We start from the raw sequence: 16,572 nt of genomic DNA, 5'->3' as shown, positions 1-16,572 counted from the left end.
TCACCACTACCCTCACCCTGTCACCACTGCCCTCAGCCTGTCATCATTACCCTCAGCCTGTCACCACTACCCTCACCCTGTCACCACTACCCTCACCCTGTCACCACTGCCCTCAGCCTGTCACCACTACCCTCACCCTGTCACCACTACCCTCACCCTGTCACAACTACCCTCACCTTGTCACCACTACCCTCAGCCTGTCACCACTCACCCTGTCACCACTACCCTCACCCTGTCACCACTGCCCTCAGCCTGTCACCACTCACCCTGTCACCACTGCCCTCACCCTGTCACCACTGCCCTCACCCTGTCACCACTGCCCTCAGCCTGTCACCACTACCCTCACCCTGTCACCACTGCCCTCACCCTTTCACCACTACCCTCACCCTGTCACCACTACCCTCAGCCTGTCATCACTACCCTCAGCCTGTCACCACTACCCTCAGCCTGTCACCACTACCCTCAGCCTGTCATCACTCACCTCACCCTGTCACCACTACCCTCACCCTGTCACCACTACCCTCAGCCTGTCATCACTCACCTCACCCTGTCATCACTACCCTCAGCCTGTCATCACTCACCTCACCCTGTCACCACTACCCTCACCCTGTCATAGCGCTCATCATTCTCTCTCCTCCTGTCTCTGTGATAGGGGGCGGGGCTCTGGTCTCTCTCCTGTCTCTGTGTCCCACTGAGAGGCTCTGTTCTCCAGTAGTGAGAGGCTCTGTTCTCTAGAAGTGAGAGGCTCTGTTCTCCAGACCCACTGAGAGGCTCTGTTCTCTAGAAGTGAGAGGCTCTGTTCTCCAGAAGTGAGAGGCTCTGTTCTCCAGACCCAGTGAGAGGCTCTGTTCTCTAGAAGTGAGAGGCTCTGTTCTCCAGAAGTGAGAGGCTCTGTTCTCCAGAAGTGAGAGGCTCTGTTCTCCAGACCCACTGAGAGGCTCTGTTCTCCAGAAGTGAGAGGCTCTGTTCTCCAGACCCAGTGAGAGGCTCTGTTCTCCAGAAGTGAGAGGCTCTGTTCTCCAGACCCACTGAGAGGCTCTGTTCTCTAGAAGTGAGAGGCTCTGTTCTCCAGAAGTGAGAGGCTCTGTTCTCCAGACCCAGTGAGAGGCTCTGTTCTCCAGACCCAGTGAGAGGCTCTGTTCTCCAGAAGTGAGAGGCTCTGTTCTCCAGAAGTGAGAGGCTCTGTTCTCCAGACCCAGTGAGAGGCTCTGTTCTCCAGAAGTGAGAGGCTCTGTTCTCCAGAAGTGAGAGGCTCTGTTCTCCAGACCCAGTGAGAGGCTCTGTTCTCCAGAAGTGAGAGGCTCTGTTCTCCAGAAGTGAGAGGCTCTGTTCTCCAGAAGTGAGAGGCTCTGTTCTCCAGAAGTGAGAGGCTCTGTTCTCTAGAAGTGAGAGGCTCTGTTCTCCAGAAGTGAGAGGCTCTGTTCTCTAGAAGTGAGAGGCTCTGTTCTCCAGACCCAGTGAGAGGCTCTGTTCTCCAGAAGTGAGAGGCTCTGTTCTCCAGAAGTGAGAGGCTCTGTTCTCCAGAAGTGAGAGGCTCTGTTCTCTAGAAGTGAGAGGCTCTGTTCTCCAGACCCAGTGAGAGGCTCTGTTCTCCAGACCCAGTGAGAGGCTCTGTTCTCCAGAAGTGAGAGGCTCTGTTCTCCAGAAGTGAGAGGCTCTGTTCTCCAGAAGTGAGAGGCTCTGTTCTCCAGAAGTGAGAGGCTCTGTTCTCCAGAAGTGAGAGGCTCTGTTCTCTAGAAGTGAGAGGCTCTGTTCTCCAGAAGTGAGAGGCTCTGTTCTCTAGAAGTGAGAGGCTCTGTTCTCCAGACCCAGTGAGAGGCTCTGTTCTCCAGAAGTGAGAGGCTCTGTTCTCCAGAAGTGAGAGGCTCTGTTCTCCAGAAGTGAGAGGCTCTGTTCTCCAGACCCAGTGAGAGGCTCTGTTCTCCAGACCCAGTGAGAGGCTCTGTTCTCCAGAAGTGAGAGGCTCTGTTCTCCAGAAGTGAGAGGCTCTGTTCTCCAGAAGTGAGAGGCTCTGTTCTCTAGACCCAGTGAGAGGCTCTGTTCTCCAGAAGTGAGAGGCTCTGTTCTCCAGAAGTGAGAGGCTCTGTTCTCCAGAAGTGAGAGGCTCTGTTCTCCAGAAGTGAGAGGCTCTGTTCTCCAGACCCAGTGAGAGGCTCTGTTCTCCAGAAGTGAGAGGCTCTGTTCTCCAGAAGTGAGAGGCTCTGTTCTCCAGAAGTGCAGAAGTGAGAGGCATGTGTCATCATGTATCTCTGCTCTTTAGTCACCTTTCTATGTCATTAATAGTCATTCACCAGCAGGTCAGGTGGTGACCTTTAAGCTGCCAGTCAAACACACTTACCTGGTCCCTCCGGCCTCTAATGGTGAACTGTGTGTGTGTGTGTGTGTGTGTGTGTGTGTGTGTTTGTGTGTGTGCAGGTGGACTTCCCCAGCCCCCCAGCAGAGGTCCTCTATGTGGGGCCCCCGGCAGCCCCCAGCCCAGAGCCCCACGCCCTGGAGGAACTGGACCCGGACCTCCGGCGCAAGCTGGAGAAGATCTGCAGCCGGGCCTCCACCTTCGGGTAGGACCATGGACCCAGTGTTCTTTATGGGGAATACTTACACTGCTAATCAAATAGAATGGAAAATAAGATTGGGAGCAATTAATGACACAAAGTCATATTGAAATAGTTTGAAGTCCGCTATTCAATGTGTGATGTTTGAAAATATGACCCTTTTGGTCTGACATGCTTTAAGATATCTCCACACGATTGTATAGTAGGATGTAATAAACTAAACATTCTCCTCTATGGGCGTCTTATCATTGACTTGGTCTGCGTTCGTGACCTTGTTAACGCTCATACACAACGGCGGTGCTTAAGAATGATCTCAAAGCGGCCATGGGTGGTAACCATGGGTGGTAACCATGGGGAGACCACGGCCGCTGTCAGCACTTAACACGGTTTAATGACCTCGCCCACTAATCACCATCATACTACATTCCTATAGGCGGCCTTGTGTACGTGCTCTTAGACTAAGGATGTAAATCTCTAGTTTCATCACGATGTGATATTAAATCGATTCATTGGACAACAATATGATCTTTGCCGATACCAAAAGTCTGCTGCGATACGATTTAGATTAGATTCAGGGCCTGCGATCGATATGAAACGATGTCATAACGTATTTAACACAACCGCTTACATTCACATCAACTCACAAAAAACAACTTGATTATAATTTCATCATTTTATTTCTTTGCTCTTCCGAATATTTAAAACAATCTTATTTTTATTACAAATAATAAAGTGCCACATTGCATATAAGTGCAAAAGTTTTTTAATGGCTTAACTTAAAGAGCCTGTAATGATCTTTCATTTTGAACACGGACCATTCCCAACCTCTTTGTGGATAGTTTTCTTCTTATAACAAAACATCCCTCAGAATCATCTTGGCTGTTAGGATAAGCCGTCCATGTTGCCAGATTGGGAAAATTTACCCGCCCAATTGGGCTACTTTTAATCACATTAGGCTGGAAAAACAGGAAATATACCCAATCTGGCAACATAAACCGAAACTAGACATCCATGCGCTCACACATGCCTTCGCAAATACCCGCGCAAGGAGATTGTCAAAATAAAAGCATGTAATACAGCGATATGCATCAATGTTTGGGTGTTGCATCGATGCAGTTGGATCGTTCGCCAATCAATCGATGTATCGATCTACATCGATGGATCGTTACACCTCTATTTGAGGCCTGAAACCAGTAGCCTATAGAAACCACTGACCAGGTCTCACTAGACCAGTAGCCTATAGAAACGACTGACCACGCCTCACTAGACCAGTAGCCTATAGAAACCACTGACCAGGTCTCACTAGACCAGTAGCCTATAGAAACGACTGACCACGCCTCACTAGACCAGTAGCCTATAGAAACCACTGACCAGGTCTCACTAGACCAGTAGCCTATAGAAACCACTGACCAGGTCTCACTAGACCAGTAGCCTATAGAAACCACTGAATTGGACAAGCCTGCCGCCTTGTCCAATTGCGGAGCATAGTCCAACTATGGCTTTAATGGGATTAAGCTGTGCACGTAAACATACTGAGTGTAAACACAGTGTCTCTCAGGCTGTTCTGGGGGTCTTCCCGTTCTTGAGTCTTGAGGCCCCTGTGTGTTCCCCTGTCGTCTGTCCCCAGGCTGAAGAGGGCGGACTACCAGCTGCTGTGGGACCAGAGGCTGTACTGCCGGAGGGACCACCCCAGCAGTCTCCCCAAGGTGCTGGCCGGGGCCCCCAGCTGGGACTGGGCCAGCCTGGCTCACATCCACTCCCTGCTGCACCACTGGGCCCCGCTGACCCCCGTCACGGCACTGGAGCTGCTCGACGCCAAGTACTGCGCTCACTCACTGGGAGAGCATGGGACCTTTAGGGGTTAACACACGAGTAGTGGGAGACAGCTTGAGATGTGTGTGTGTGTGTGTGAGAGGTATCTTAAGATGTGTGTGTGTGTGTGTGTGTGTGAGTCATCTTAAGATGTGTGTTTGTGTGTGAGTCATCTTAAGATGTGTGTGTGTGAGTGTGTGTGTGAGAGGTATCTTAAGATGTGTGTGTGTGAGTGTGTGTGTGAGAGTCATCTTAAGATGTGTGTTTGTGTGTGAGTCATCTTAAGATGTGTGTTTGTGTGTGTCATCTCAAGGTGTGTGTTATTGTGTATCAGGTTTGCAGACTCTGAGGTGAGGCGTGTCGCTGTGGGCTGGATAGAAGCGAGCACAGACGATGAGCTGTCGGACTACCTGCCTCAGCTAGTACAGGTACTGAATACAGGCACTCTACCTCATCACTGTGCCTCATCACTACCTCATTACTACCTCATCACTCTACCTCATCACTGTACCTCATCACTACCTCATCACTCTACCTCATCACTACCTCATCACTCTACCTCATCACTACCTCATCACTCTACCTCATCACTACCTCATTACTACCTCATCACTCTACCTCATCACTACCTCATCACTCTACCTCATCACTACCTCATCACTGTACCTCATTACTACATCATCACTCTACCTCATCACTGTACCTCATCACTACCTCATCACTCTACCTCATCACTACCTCATCACTCTACCTCATCACTACCTCATCACTCTACCTCATCACTGTACCTCATTACTACCTCATCACTGTACCTCATCACTACCTCATCACTGTACCTCATTACTACATCATCACTCTACCTCATTACTACCTCATCACTCTACCTCATTACTACCTCATCACTCTACCTCATCACTACCTCATCACTGTACCTCATTACTACATCATCACTCTACCTCATCACTGTACCTCATCACTACCTCATCACTCTACCTCATCACTACCTCATCACTCTACCTCATCACTACCTCATCACTCTACCTCATCACTGTACCTCATTACTACCTCATCACTGTACCTCATCACTACCTCATCACTGTACCTCATTACTACATCATCACTCTACCTCATTACTACCTCATCACTCTACCTCATTACTACCTCATCACTCTACCTCATCACTACCTCATCACTCTACCTCAGTGGTTCTCAAAGTGTGGGCCACGCCCCACTGGTGGGGAATAGAGACATGACAGGTGGGATAAGATATATATCGATATTTTTTCATGCAATAAAAAAGGGGGCCGTCGCCGCGCTTCAACTCGTAATTCTACGGGGGCGCCGCGTCGCTGTGCTCGTTAACCTGCCTTGCTGATTGCAAACTCAATTCTAAATTTGGGTGTAGGCCAGGGTAGCTAAACATTTTAAAATTAGTCAAAAACAGTCAGAGCAAGATGTGGCAAATACGTCTTTCGCACTGAAGGGGATTTAAAAAAGTGACGCGAGTCGATGAGCGGGGCCGGGGCAGAGTGTGTGTCTTATTTTGCAAACCCACACCCGTCCTTACCCGCAAAACTTAAAACCACATCCGACACGTGTTCCGACAGTAGCACGAATTACATTCCGCACCCGACCGCACTCTCCCCACCGCGATCACACATCAACAGAGTCAACTTTAGGTGTTTTGTAATCAAGCAGCAGCTTCGTCCCGATGCTGCGGAGCCTCATCACTGGAGTCCTCTACGTCCGATAGTGTGTCCGCTGACACTCGAGCTCGCTTCTCGGCCGGGGCACTGCTCGCATATTTTGTAGATGTGTCACTAATAATGATTTTTTAAAATTTGAAATACATTTTAACATTTTAAGCTTGCAGCTTTGCAGCCACTCATGCAGGGATAGGTCTCATAAGTTCACTTGCTCACCTGTCTTGCCAAATGCATTGCTTGTCTTTTTTTTTGTTTTTTTTTAACAGATTGCAAAGTGGCACTTTTATTTTCTCTATTTTTGAACTTGATACAAGTCATGACACAGCTGCACTTTTATTTTCTCTATTGTTGAACTTGCTGTTATTTGATGTTATTGAGTTAGAATTTAGATACAACATGATGTAACTTAATGTTACTTCAATACATTTGGAAATGTTAAGCTTGGCGTATTTCATTAGCATTGTGTTGGGGCGATGGGGGCAGGTGGGGCTTGAAAATTCCCTCTTGTCCAAAGTGGGAGATGACCTCATCACTCTACCTCATCACTCACTACCTCTCACTGATTCATCACTCACTACCTCACTGTGATTCATCACTCACTACCTCTCACTGATTCATCACTCACTACCTCACTGTGATTCATCACTCACTACCTCTCACTGATTCATCACTCACTACCTTTCACTGATTCATCACTCACTACCTCTCACTGATTCATCACTCACTACCTCTCACTGATTCATCACTCACTACCTCACTGTGATTCATCACTCACTACCTCTCACGGATTCATCACTCACTACCTCTCACTGATTCATCACTCACTACCTCTCACTGATTCATCACTCACTACCTCTCTCCACTCTCAAATCTCAACTACACCGTTCATTTCTATGAGGAATGTAGTCATTTATTTTAAGTACATTTTCTCATGCAGAAACACTCAGTTTATCTCCACTCAGAGTAGCTCTGAGAGAACCTGTGCTTCCATAGCCCATGTTTGGCAGACTGATTCATCAGACGCTTTTCATCTAAAGCTACTACACGTCGCTGGGATCGAACCCGGAACATTTAGCCTTGGAGCAGACCCTCTTTGCCAACACACTATCCTGTTCAGTCATCCATTTTAATTTCACTCATTGTCTGTTGTCTCTCTATCTCTTTCTGTCTCATGTCTCTCTCTTGATCTCTGTCTCTCTCCCCCGTTAGGCGCTGAAGTTTGAATGTCATCTGAAGAATGCGCTAGTCATGGCATTGCTGTCCAGAGCCCAAGGAAACATCAATATCGCCCACTATCTCTACTGGTGAGTACTGAGAAGGTCCTCTGAGACCTCTTGTTGCATCGATTACTTGGTCAGAATTAACTGTTGAATAATGGTGAGCATCCCCTGATGCATGCATCAAAGTTGACCTCGCTGATTTTGTGCCGTGTCTCACAATATGACATTGGAGCTATTGGCCACCCCTTTGAGAAGGAGCAGTATTCCATATGTGGCAGAGTTTGGTAGGCATGGTAAAATGTAATTTGTATGCCTTCAAATCTAAATGAACACTATACATGTTTCCAAATAAACAGTTGCAAAATCCACCTTCAAAAGGGACTTCAGATATGTGATGTGTGTACCCCTTTAAGGCCCAGTGCTGGAGAGAGGCTGTGGTTTAGATCGGCCAACTTCAAACTAATGCATCCCCTTAGTCTTTTTAGATATAGACTTGAAATGGATTAATTTTCTTTTGCCATCTCAGACAGGTATACGTCAATTCGATATAAAGGTAAAGCTGTTTAAATGTGGGGAATATGCACATATTTGACTTGGTTATACCTTCTTTGGTCTTATGCCTGGTTCACCATACAGTCACCTGGTTCACGTGCAGCTCTCACCAACGCTTTTAATATATCCCAATGACCAAATGCTTCTGCTGCACCGAAGGTGTTCATCGTGATGACGCTGCCCTGATAAATATCACCTCTTCATCAGATGCTTATTCAGACCCTGACCCATTTTCTGCCCTGGAGTTTCAGGCCCATACCGGCCCACATTTTTCAGTGGTGGAAGAATTTGAATAAATGAACAGCGCAAAACTCTTACTATCCCTTTTTATTGGATATTGGATCAATGTTGGCCAAATTAAAAATCCACCTCAAGGATCTGTTTATAAGAAAAAAATGTTTTACTTAACCTATTACATATTTGGGATCATTTCAATGCATCATGTCAGTTCTATGTGTATGTATCAAATAATTAAACAATGTTTTTACAGTCCTCTGTCCCCTCAGTCCTCTTCATGTCTACCGGGTTCACCAGCAGCATCAGGCCGGCTGCTGCTCTGAGGCTACACAATATTTTTTATTTGATATAATTGACTATCTATCACGTTTAACACATTTTACAGGAAATATGTTGTCCAGTCTTGCCTCTTCAGCGTCGGACTGGCTTATCTCTTCTGATATAATATAAATAATAATAAATAAATGTATCTTCTGCTTATCTCTTCTGATGCCACAAAAAATAGAAGGGGTTAATTTATTGCTTGGGCTAACTTACACAGATCATGCTGGAGTTTACATGTTCATTTTCACAAATGATATTTGTGATTCGTCATATGGCTTAACAAAATAAACTAGACTAATGATGAATTGGTTTAAGCTTGTATGCTCAGGTTGGCATTGCAAACATAGCACAAATATGATGTGTGTTGCTAATTAATCATTAGATCCACATCTCTTTACCGGCTGCAACTTGTGTCTGTCCTCTAAACAGGTTGTTTATTTTAGCACATATGGCGGAATCTTCCTCCAGTGCCCTTCTTTTTTTAAATCTGGGCTTTTTGGCTCCTCCTTGGCTTTTCCTGCCCTCCACAATCAACGACACTTGTCGCTTCTGTTCGCTGATTCTCTTCTCTTACCGCTCTATGGACCAAACCAACTCTAATAATTGGGAGGGGTGAACTACTGTACATTGTATAATCCATATTATATGTACTGCGATGCTGGGGCTGAAATGTCAGGTGAATGAAGACTGTCTACTTTAGGCGAAGATAAAATAATGGTCAAAGTGATTTTTTCCCACCCAAGTGGCCCGAGATACATGTGATAGTGGAGCGGCCTAACCTGAACCTGTCTCAGCCTCTCCTGTCTGTGTGGACATACGTCTCAACGGCCTGTGTCTGCTGCCCCCTGCAGGCTGCTGAGGGACGCGCTGGAGGACCAGGCCTGGAGCCGGCGCTACGAGCAGGTGCTGGGGGCCCTGATGTGTTTGTGTGGGGCCGGGCTGAGGGCCGAGCTCGACCGCCAGACCAACCTGGTCAACCTGCTGGCCGGCGTGGCCGAGAGGGTCCGACAGGCCGGGGGCTCTGCACGCCAGGTGTGTGTGTGTGTGTGTGTGTGTGTGTGTGTGTGTACCCATATGGTGTGGAATATGATTGGTTTTGTTCTTAGTATTTAAGCCATTCAATTATTATTACAACAAATGCATTTTGCCAATCCCTGAGGCTGTGAACTGATGATCAATAGTGAACTGATGATCAATAGTGAACTGATGGTCAATAGTGAACTGATGATCAATAGTGAACTGATGGTCAATAATGAACTGATGATCAATAGTGAACTGATGGTCAATAGTGAACTGATGATCAATAGTGAACTGATGGTCAATAGTGAACTGATGATCAATAGTGAACTGATGGTCAATAATGAACTGATGATCAATAGTGAACTGATGGTCAATAGTGAACTGATGATCAATAGTGAACTGATGGTCAATAGTGAACTGATGATCAATAGTGAACTGATGGTCAATAATGAACTGATGGTCAATAGTGAACTGATGATCAATAGTGAACTGATGGTCAATAGTGAACTGATGGTCAATAGTGAACTGATGGTCAATAGTGAACTGATGATCAATAGTGAACTGATGGTCAATAGTGAACTGATGATCAATAGTTTGATTAAATATAATTGTAAAGTTTCACTGAATTAAACATTTTAGTTAACTTGGTTACAGAAACAACAAAACTGAATATCTTATGTGCAAATGAGTATCAAGTCTAGTAATTATAAGAACAAGAAAAATATAAATGAACAAATTCCACCGTCTAATAAAAGAGTTCTCAATTAAAAGAACCAGTGCTATTAGAGTTTAAAGTACAGGACCTGTATACCACACACTGTTAAATAGACCTTCAGCAGATACATGAGACTGTACGCCAGAGCATTGGTGGCGCCATCTGCTGCAAACAGCAGATAACACACAATAGAATCAGGGTGCATTCTGGGAGGTTGTGTACAGTAGGGGTAAGGAGGATCAACTCCCAGCTCTAAGGTTCAATGTTTGATCCCCAATGTCCACTGACCTGAATACACCCTTGAGCCTTTGTAAAAAAGTCTGTTAAATATAAACATATACTATGTCAAATCTTCCATAAGGTCCACTTTTGATCTGAGGGTCTGAGGGTCTGGTCTGAGGGTCTGAGGGTCTGAGGGTCTGAGGGTCTGAGGGTCTGGTCTGAGGGTCTGAGGGTCTGGTCTGAGGGTCTGAGGGTCTGAGGGTCTGGTCTGAGGGTCTGAGGGTCTGGTCTGAGGGTCTGGTCTGAGGGTCTGGTCTGAGGGTCTGAGGGTCTGGTCTGAGGGTCTGGTCTGAGGGTCTGGTCTGAGGGTCTGAGGGTCTGAGGGTCTGGTCTGAGGGTCTGAGGGTCTGGTCTGAGGGTCTGAGGGTCTGGTCTGAGGGTCTGGTCTGAGGGTCTGAGGGTCTGAGGGTCTGGTCTGAGGGTCTGGTCTGAGGGTCTGGTCTGAGGGTCTGAGGGTCTGAGGGTCTGGTCTGAGGGTCTGGTCTGAGGGTCTGAGGGTCTGAGGGTCTGGTCTGAGGGTCTGAGGGTCTGGTCTGAGGGTCTGGTCTGAGGGTCTGAGGGTCTGAGGGTCTGGTGTGAGGGTCTGGTGTGAGGGTCTGAGGGTCTGAGGGTCTGGTGTGAGGGTCTGGTGTGAGGGTCTGAGGGTCTGAGGGTCTGGTCTGAGGGTCTGGTGTGAGGGTCTGAGGGTGTGAGGGTCTGGTGTGAGGGTCTGAGGGTCTGGTCTGAGGGTCTGGTGTGAGGGTCTGACGGGGTCTGGTGTGTGTGTAGGTGGCGCTCCAGGAGGGCTTGGAGAACGTCCAGACCTTCTTCCAGAAGAACAGCTGTCGTCTGCCCCTCAGCCCCAGCCTGGTGGCCAAGGAGCTCAACATCAAGGTACACACACTCTGATCTCAGCTCAACATCAAGGTACACACACTCTGATCTCAGCTCAACATCAAGGTACACACACTCTGATCTCAGCTCAACATCAAGGTACACACACTCTGATCTCAGCTCAACATCAAGGTACACACACTCTGATCTCAGCTCAACATCAAGGTACACACACTCTGATCTCAGCGCAACATCAAGGTACACACACTCTGATCTCAGCTCAACATCAAGGTACACACACTCTGATCTCAGCGCAACATCAAGGTACACACACTCTGATCTCAGCGCAACATCAAGGTACACACACTCTGATCTCAACAGAACATGAGCACACAGTGGAACCCGTCTCAGGTGTGTGTGTGTGTGTGTGTGTGTGCAGGCCTGCTCCTTCTTCAACTCCAACGCTGTTCCCTTGAAGTTGGCTCTGGTCAACGCAGACCCTCTGGGAGAAGAGATCAATGTCATGTATAAGGTAACGATGACCCCTGACCCCACACAGTCAGGATGACCCCTGACCTCAGACAGCAGGAATGACCCCTAATAGCCTGATGAACCTGTGTCAGGTGGGGGAGGACCTGAGGCAGGACATGCTGGCCCTCCAGATGATCCGCATCATGGACCGCATCTGGCTGCAGGAGGGCCTGGACCTGCGCATGGTCAACTTCAAATGCATCTCTACTGGCAAAGACAAAGGTACCACGCGCCCAGACCACCAGAGACCTGGTTCTGTGGTCTAGACCCTCCTGTACCACGCGCCCAGACCACCAGAGACCAGGGTTCTGTGGTCTAGACCCTCCTGTACCACGCGCCCAGACCACCAGAGACCTGGTTCTGTGGTCTAGACCCTCCTGTACCACGCTCCCAGACCACCAGAGACCTGGTTCTGTGGTCTAGACCCTCCTGTACCACGCGCCCAGACCACCAGAGACCTGGTTCTGTGGTCTAGACCCTCCTGTACCACGCGCCCAGACCACCAGAGACCTGGTTCTGTGGTCTAGACCCTCCTGTACCACGCTCCCAGACCACCAGAGACCTGGTTCTGTGGTCTAGACCCTCCTGTACCACGCGCCCAGACCACCAGAGACCTGGTTCTGTGGTCTAGACCCTCCTGTACCACGCGCCCAGACCACCAGAGACCTGGTTCTGTGGTCTAGACCCTCCTGTACCACGCGCCCAGACCACCAGAGACCTGGTTCTGTGGTCTAGACCCTCCTGTACCACGCGCCCAGACCACCAGTGACCAGGGTTCTGTGGTCTAGACCCTCCTGTACCACGCGCCCAGACCACCAGTGACCAGGGTTCTGTGGTCTAGACCCTCCTGTACCACGCGCCCAGACCACCAGAGACCTGGTTCTGTGGTCTAGACCCTCCTGTACCACGCGCCCAGACCACCAGAGACCTGGTTCTGTGGTCTAGACCCTCCTGTACCACGCGCCCAGACCACCAGAGACCTGGTTCTGTGGTCTAGACCCTCCTTGAGAGAGAATCCTCTTCTCAAGCTTATATGACAGCAGCTGTTGAGACTAGTATCCTCTAGACTCAAGGTCTAGAATGTGCTCTACCCAGTAAAGAAACACAACCAATAAGGTCATTTATGAGATGGATAGATAGAGAGCTAGATAGATAGTGATATAGATAGATAGATAGTGATACAGATAGATAGATAGTGATACAGATAGATAGATAGATAGTGATACAGATAGATAGATAGTGATACAGATAGATAGATAGATAGATAGATAGATAGATAGATAGATAGTGATACAGATAGATAGATAGATAGATAGTGATACAGATAGATAGATAGATAGATAGATAGATAGTGATACAGATAGATAGATACTTGAATTGATCCCCAAGGGGAAGTTCACGGTCACAGTAGCTTTAACGAGATCACAAGCGATCTACATGAATACCATGGACAATGTAAGCTAAACATAACACAGCATATTACAGAATACTTAGTCAATCCCCCAACCCAACTACAAATTATAAAATGTTCCTTCTAGAAGTTAAGCAATGCTTTGGTATCACTCATTTATCACCCCATCCCCCCAATGTATCACTCCTTTAGCACCCTGTCCTCCCAGTGTATCACTCCTTTAGCACCCTGTCCTCCCAGTGTATCACTCCTGTAGCACCCCGTCCTCCCAATGTATCACTCCTTTAGCACCCCGTCCTCCCAATGTATCACTCCTTTAGCACCCCGTCCTCCCAATGTATCACTCCTGTAGCACCCCGTCCTCCCAATGTATCACTCCTTTAGCACCCCGTCCTCCCAATGTATCACTCCTTTAGCACCCCGTCCTCCCAATGTATCACTCCTTTAGCACCCCGTCCTCCCAGTGTATCACTCATTTAGCACCCTGTCCTCCCAGTGTTATCACTCCTGTAGCACCCCGTCCTCCCAGTGGATCACTCCTTTAGCACCCTGCCCTCCCGGTGTATCACTCCTTTAGCACCCCGTCCTCCCAGTGTATCACTCCTTTAGCACCCCGTCCTCCCAATGTATCACTCCTTTAGCACCCTGTCCTCCCAGTGTATCACTCCTTTAGCACCCCGTCCTCCCAGTGTATCACTCCTGTAGCACCCCGTCCTCCCGGTGTATCACTCCTTTAGCACCCCGTCCTCCCAGTGGATCACTCCTTTAGCACCCTGCCCTCCCGGTGTATCACTCCTTTAGCACCCCGCCCTCCCGGTGTATCGCTCCTTTAGCACCCCGTCCTCCCAGTGTATCACTCCTGTAGCACCCCGTCCTCCCAGTGGATGCCTGGTGTTTGGTGAAGCGTCCACTACATGCTCCCAGATGATGAGATGGTGTTCTCCCCTCAGGCATGGTGGAGCTGGTGCCGTCCTCAGACACCCTGAGGAAGATCCAGGTGGAGTACGGAGTCACCGGCTCCTTCAAGGACAAGCCCCTGGCAGAGTGGCTCCGCAAGTACAACCCTGCAGAGGATGAGTACGACAAGGTACGTGGTACAGCCCGTCTCTACCATACTGTAGCCTTCCACTGTCTCTACCATACTGTAGCCTTCCACTGTCTCTACCATACTGTAGCCTTCCACTGTCTCTACCATACTGTAGCCTTTCACTGTCTCTACCATACTGTAGCCTTCCACTGTCTCTACCATACTGTAGCCTTCCACTGTCTCTACCATACTGTAGCCTTCCACTGTCTCTACCATACTGTAGCCTTCCACTGTTTAACCATACTGTAGCCTTTCACTGTCTCTACCATACTGTAGCCTTCCACTGTCTCTACCATACTGTAGCCTTCCACTGTCTCTACCATACTGTAGCCTTCCACTGTCTCTACCATACTGTAGCCTTTCACTGTCTCTACCATACTGAAGCCTTTCACTGTCTCTACCATACTGAAGCCTTTCACTGTCTCTGCCATACTGAAGCCTTTCACTGTCTCTACCATACTGAAGCCTTTCACTGTTTAACCATACTGTAGCCTTCCACTGTCTCTACCATACTGTAGCCTTCCACTGTCTCTACCATACTGTAGCCTTCCACTGTCTAAACCATACTGTAGCCTTTCACTGTCTCTACCATACTGTAGCCTTTCACTGTCTCTACCATACTGTAGCCTTCCACTGTCTCTACCATACTGTAGCCTTCCACTGTCTAAACCATACTGTAGCCTTTCACTGTCTACCATACTGTAGCCTTTCACTGTCTCTACCATACTGTAGCCTTTCACTGTCTCTACCATACTGTAGCCTTTCACTGTCTAAACCATACTGTTTCTATCTACTGACAATAACAGGTTGGAAATTAAGTAATAGACTCAAGTTTTCCTTGTGTGTTCTTTTGTGTTCTTGTACAAAGTGCTAGTGCTTCTGTCCATTTTTGTGAAGCTTTGCACGATCTACAACCCCCCTTTTTGGTTTGTAAGATAACTTGCCCTACTGGTAGCCCTACTGGTAGCCCTACTGGTAGCCCTAGTGGTAGCCCTACTGGTAGCCCTACTGGTAGCCCTAGTGGTAGCCCTAGTGGTAGCCCTACTGGTAGCTCTACTGGTAGCCCTAGTGGTAGCTCTACTGGTAGACCCGATAGCCCTACTGGTAGACCAGGTAGCCCTACTGGTAGCCCTAGTGGTAGCTCTACTGGTAGACCCGATAGCCCTACTGGTAGCCATAGTGGTAGCTCTACTGGTAGACCTACTGGTAGACCCGGTAGCCCTACTGGTAGACCTCATATCCCTACTGGAAGACTTACTGGTAGACCCGGTAGCCCTACTGGTAGCTCTACTGGTAGGCCTACTGGTAGACCTACTGGTAGACCTACTGGTAGCTCTACCGGTAGGCCTACTGGTAGACCTACTGGTAGACCTACTGGTAGCTCTACCGGTAGGCCTACTGGTAGACTGAGGAGGGTGCATGGTTTTGCAGCGCCACTAATACATCATTTTCCACATCCACACATGTCCACATCCACACACGTCCACATCCACACATGCATTCTGTTCTTGTCTTCTGTCGTCCGGTCCAGTTCCATAACCCCTCTGTCCTCCAGGCCTCAGAGAACTTCATCTACTCGTGTGCCGGCTGCTGCGTGGCCACCTACGTGCTGGGCATCTGTGACCGCCACAACGACAACATCATGCTGCGCTCCTCCGGCCACATGTTCCACATCGACTTCGGCAAGTTCCTGGGCCACGCCCAGATGTTCGGGAGCTTCAAGAGGTGAGGCTCGCTGACCTCAGACCAGGAGGGGGCGCTGGGCGCGTTCACCTGATGAGGGGAAACCAAACCACAAACGTTGATGTAGTGCAGCGACCAGACTGAGGTCTGATGCATGGCTGAATGAGTACATGAACATTAACCCGTTCATCTCCCTCCTGAATCACTGGACTAGCTGAGCATGAATGAACGCAGTGTCCTGACCTTTGCCCCTCAGAGACCGCGCCCCCTTCGTTCTGACCTCCGACATGGCCTACGTCATCAACGGGGGCGAGCGGCCCACCAGCCGCTTCCAGCTGTTTGTGGACCTCTGCTCGCAGGCCTACAACCTGATCCGCAAGCACTCTGGCCTCTTCCTCAACCTGCTGTCTCTGGTCAGCGCACGCACACACACGCACGCACGCACGCACACACGCACAGTACAACGTTTGGAAATCTGTATTTGATGGTGGCCTCCGTGTTCAAAGTGGTAAAGACCTGTTGACGGTGCTGTGGAAACCCATGGTAATGCACTGGGAGAACACCAGAGCTCAGTGGGAGCTTATGTTTTACACTCTAACTCGTGCTCTTTAGAAAGTGGAAGGTGGT

The 16,572-nt window shown here is 48.7% G+C and overlaps 1 protein-coding gene across 1 annotated transcript in view; it reads left to right on the top strand.

Annotated features, from left to right (window-relative positions):
* Positions 1 to 16,572, top strand: part of pik3c2a (phosphatidylinositol-4-phosphate 3-kinase, catalytic subunit type 2 alpha) — a 73,938-nt gene that overhangs the window by 48,741 nt on the left and 8,625 nt on the right. The window contains exons 15-25 of the mRNA XM_084476890.1: positions 2,416 to 2,558; positions 4,180 to 4,371; positions 4,699 to 4,792; positions 7,280 to 7,374; positions 9,255 to 9,435; positions 11,189 to 11,293; positions 11,673 to 11,765; positions 11,857 to 11,986; positions 14,126 to 14,262; positions 15,818 to 15,987; positions 16,202 to 16,358. Coding sequence (XP_084333016.1) covers positions 2,416 to 2,558; positions 4,180 to 4,371; positions 4,699 to 4,792; positions 7,280 to 7,374; positions 9,255 to 9,435; positions 11,189 to 11,293; positions 11,673 to 11,765; positions 11,857 to 11,986; positions 14,126 to 14,262; positions 15,818 to 15,987; positions 16,202 to 16,358 — 1,497 coding nt within the window. The remainder of the gene's footprint in view (positions 1 to 2,415; positions 2,559 to 4,179; positions 4,372 to 4,698; positions 4,793 to 7,279; positions 7,375 to 9,254; positions 9,436 to 11,188; positions 11,294 to 11,672; positions 11,766 to 11,856; positions 11,987 to 14,125; positions 14,263 to 15,817; positions 15,988 to 16,201; positions 16,359 to 16,572) is intronic.

This window comes from Micromesistius poutassou (genome assembly GCF_964030765.1).
Source record: "Micromesistius poutassou genome assembly, chromosome: 13".
In the NCBI taxonomy this organism is placed as follows: domain Eukaryota; kingdom Metazoa; phylum Chordata; class Actinopteri; order Gadiformes; family Gadidae; genus Micromesistius; species Micromesistius poutassou.
Note: the sequence above shows the minus strand (reverse complement) of the source record. Positions and strands in the feature narration are given on the sequence as shown.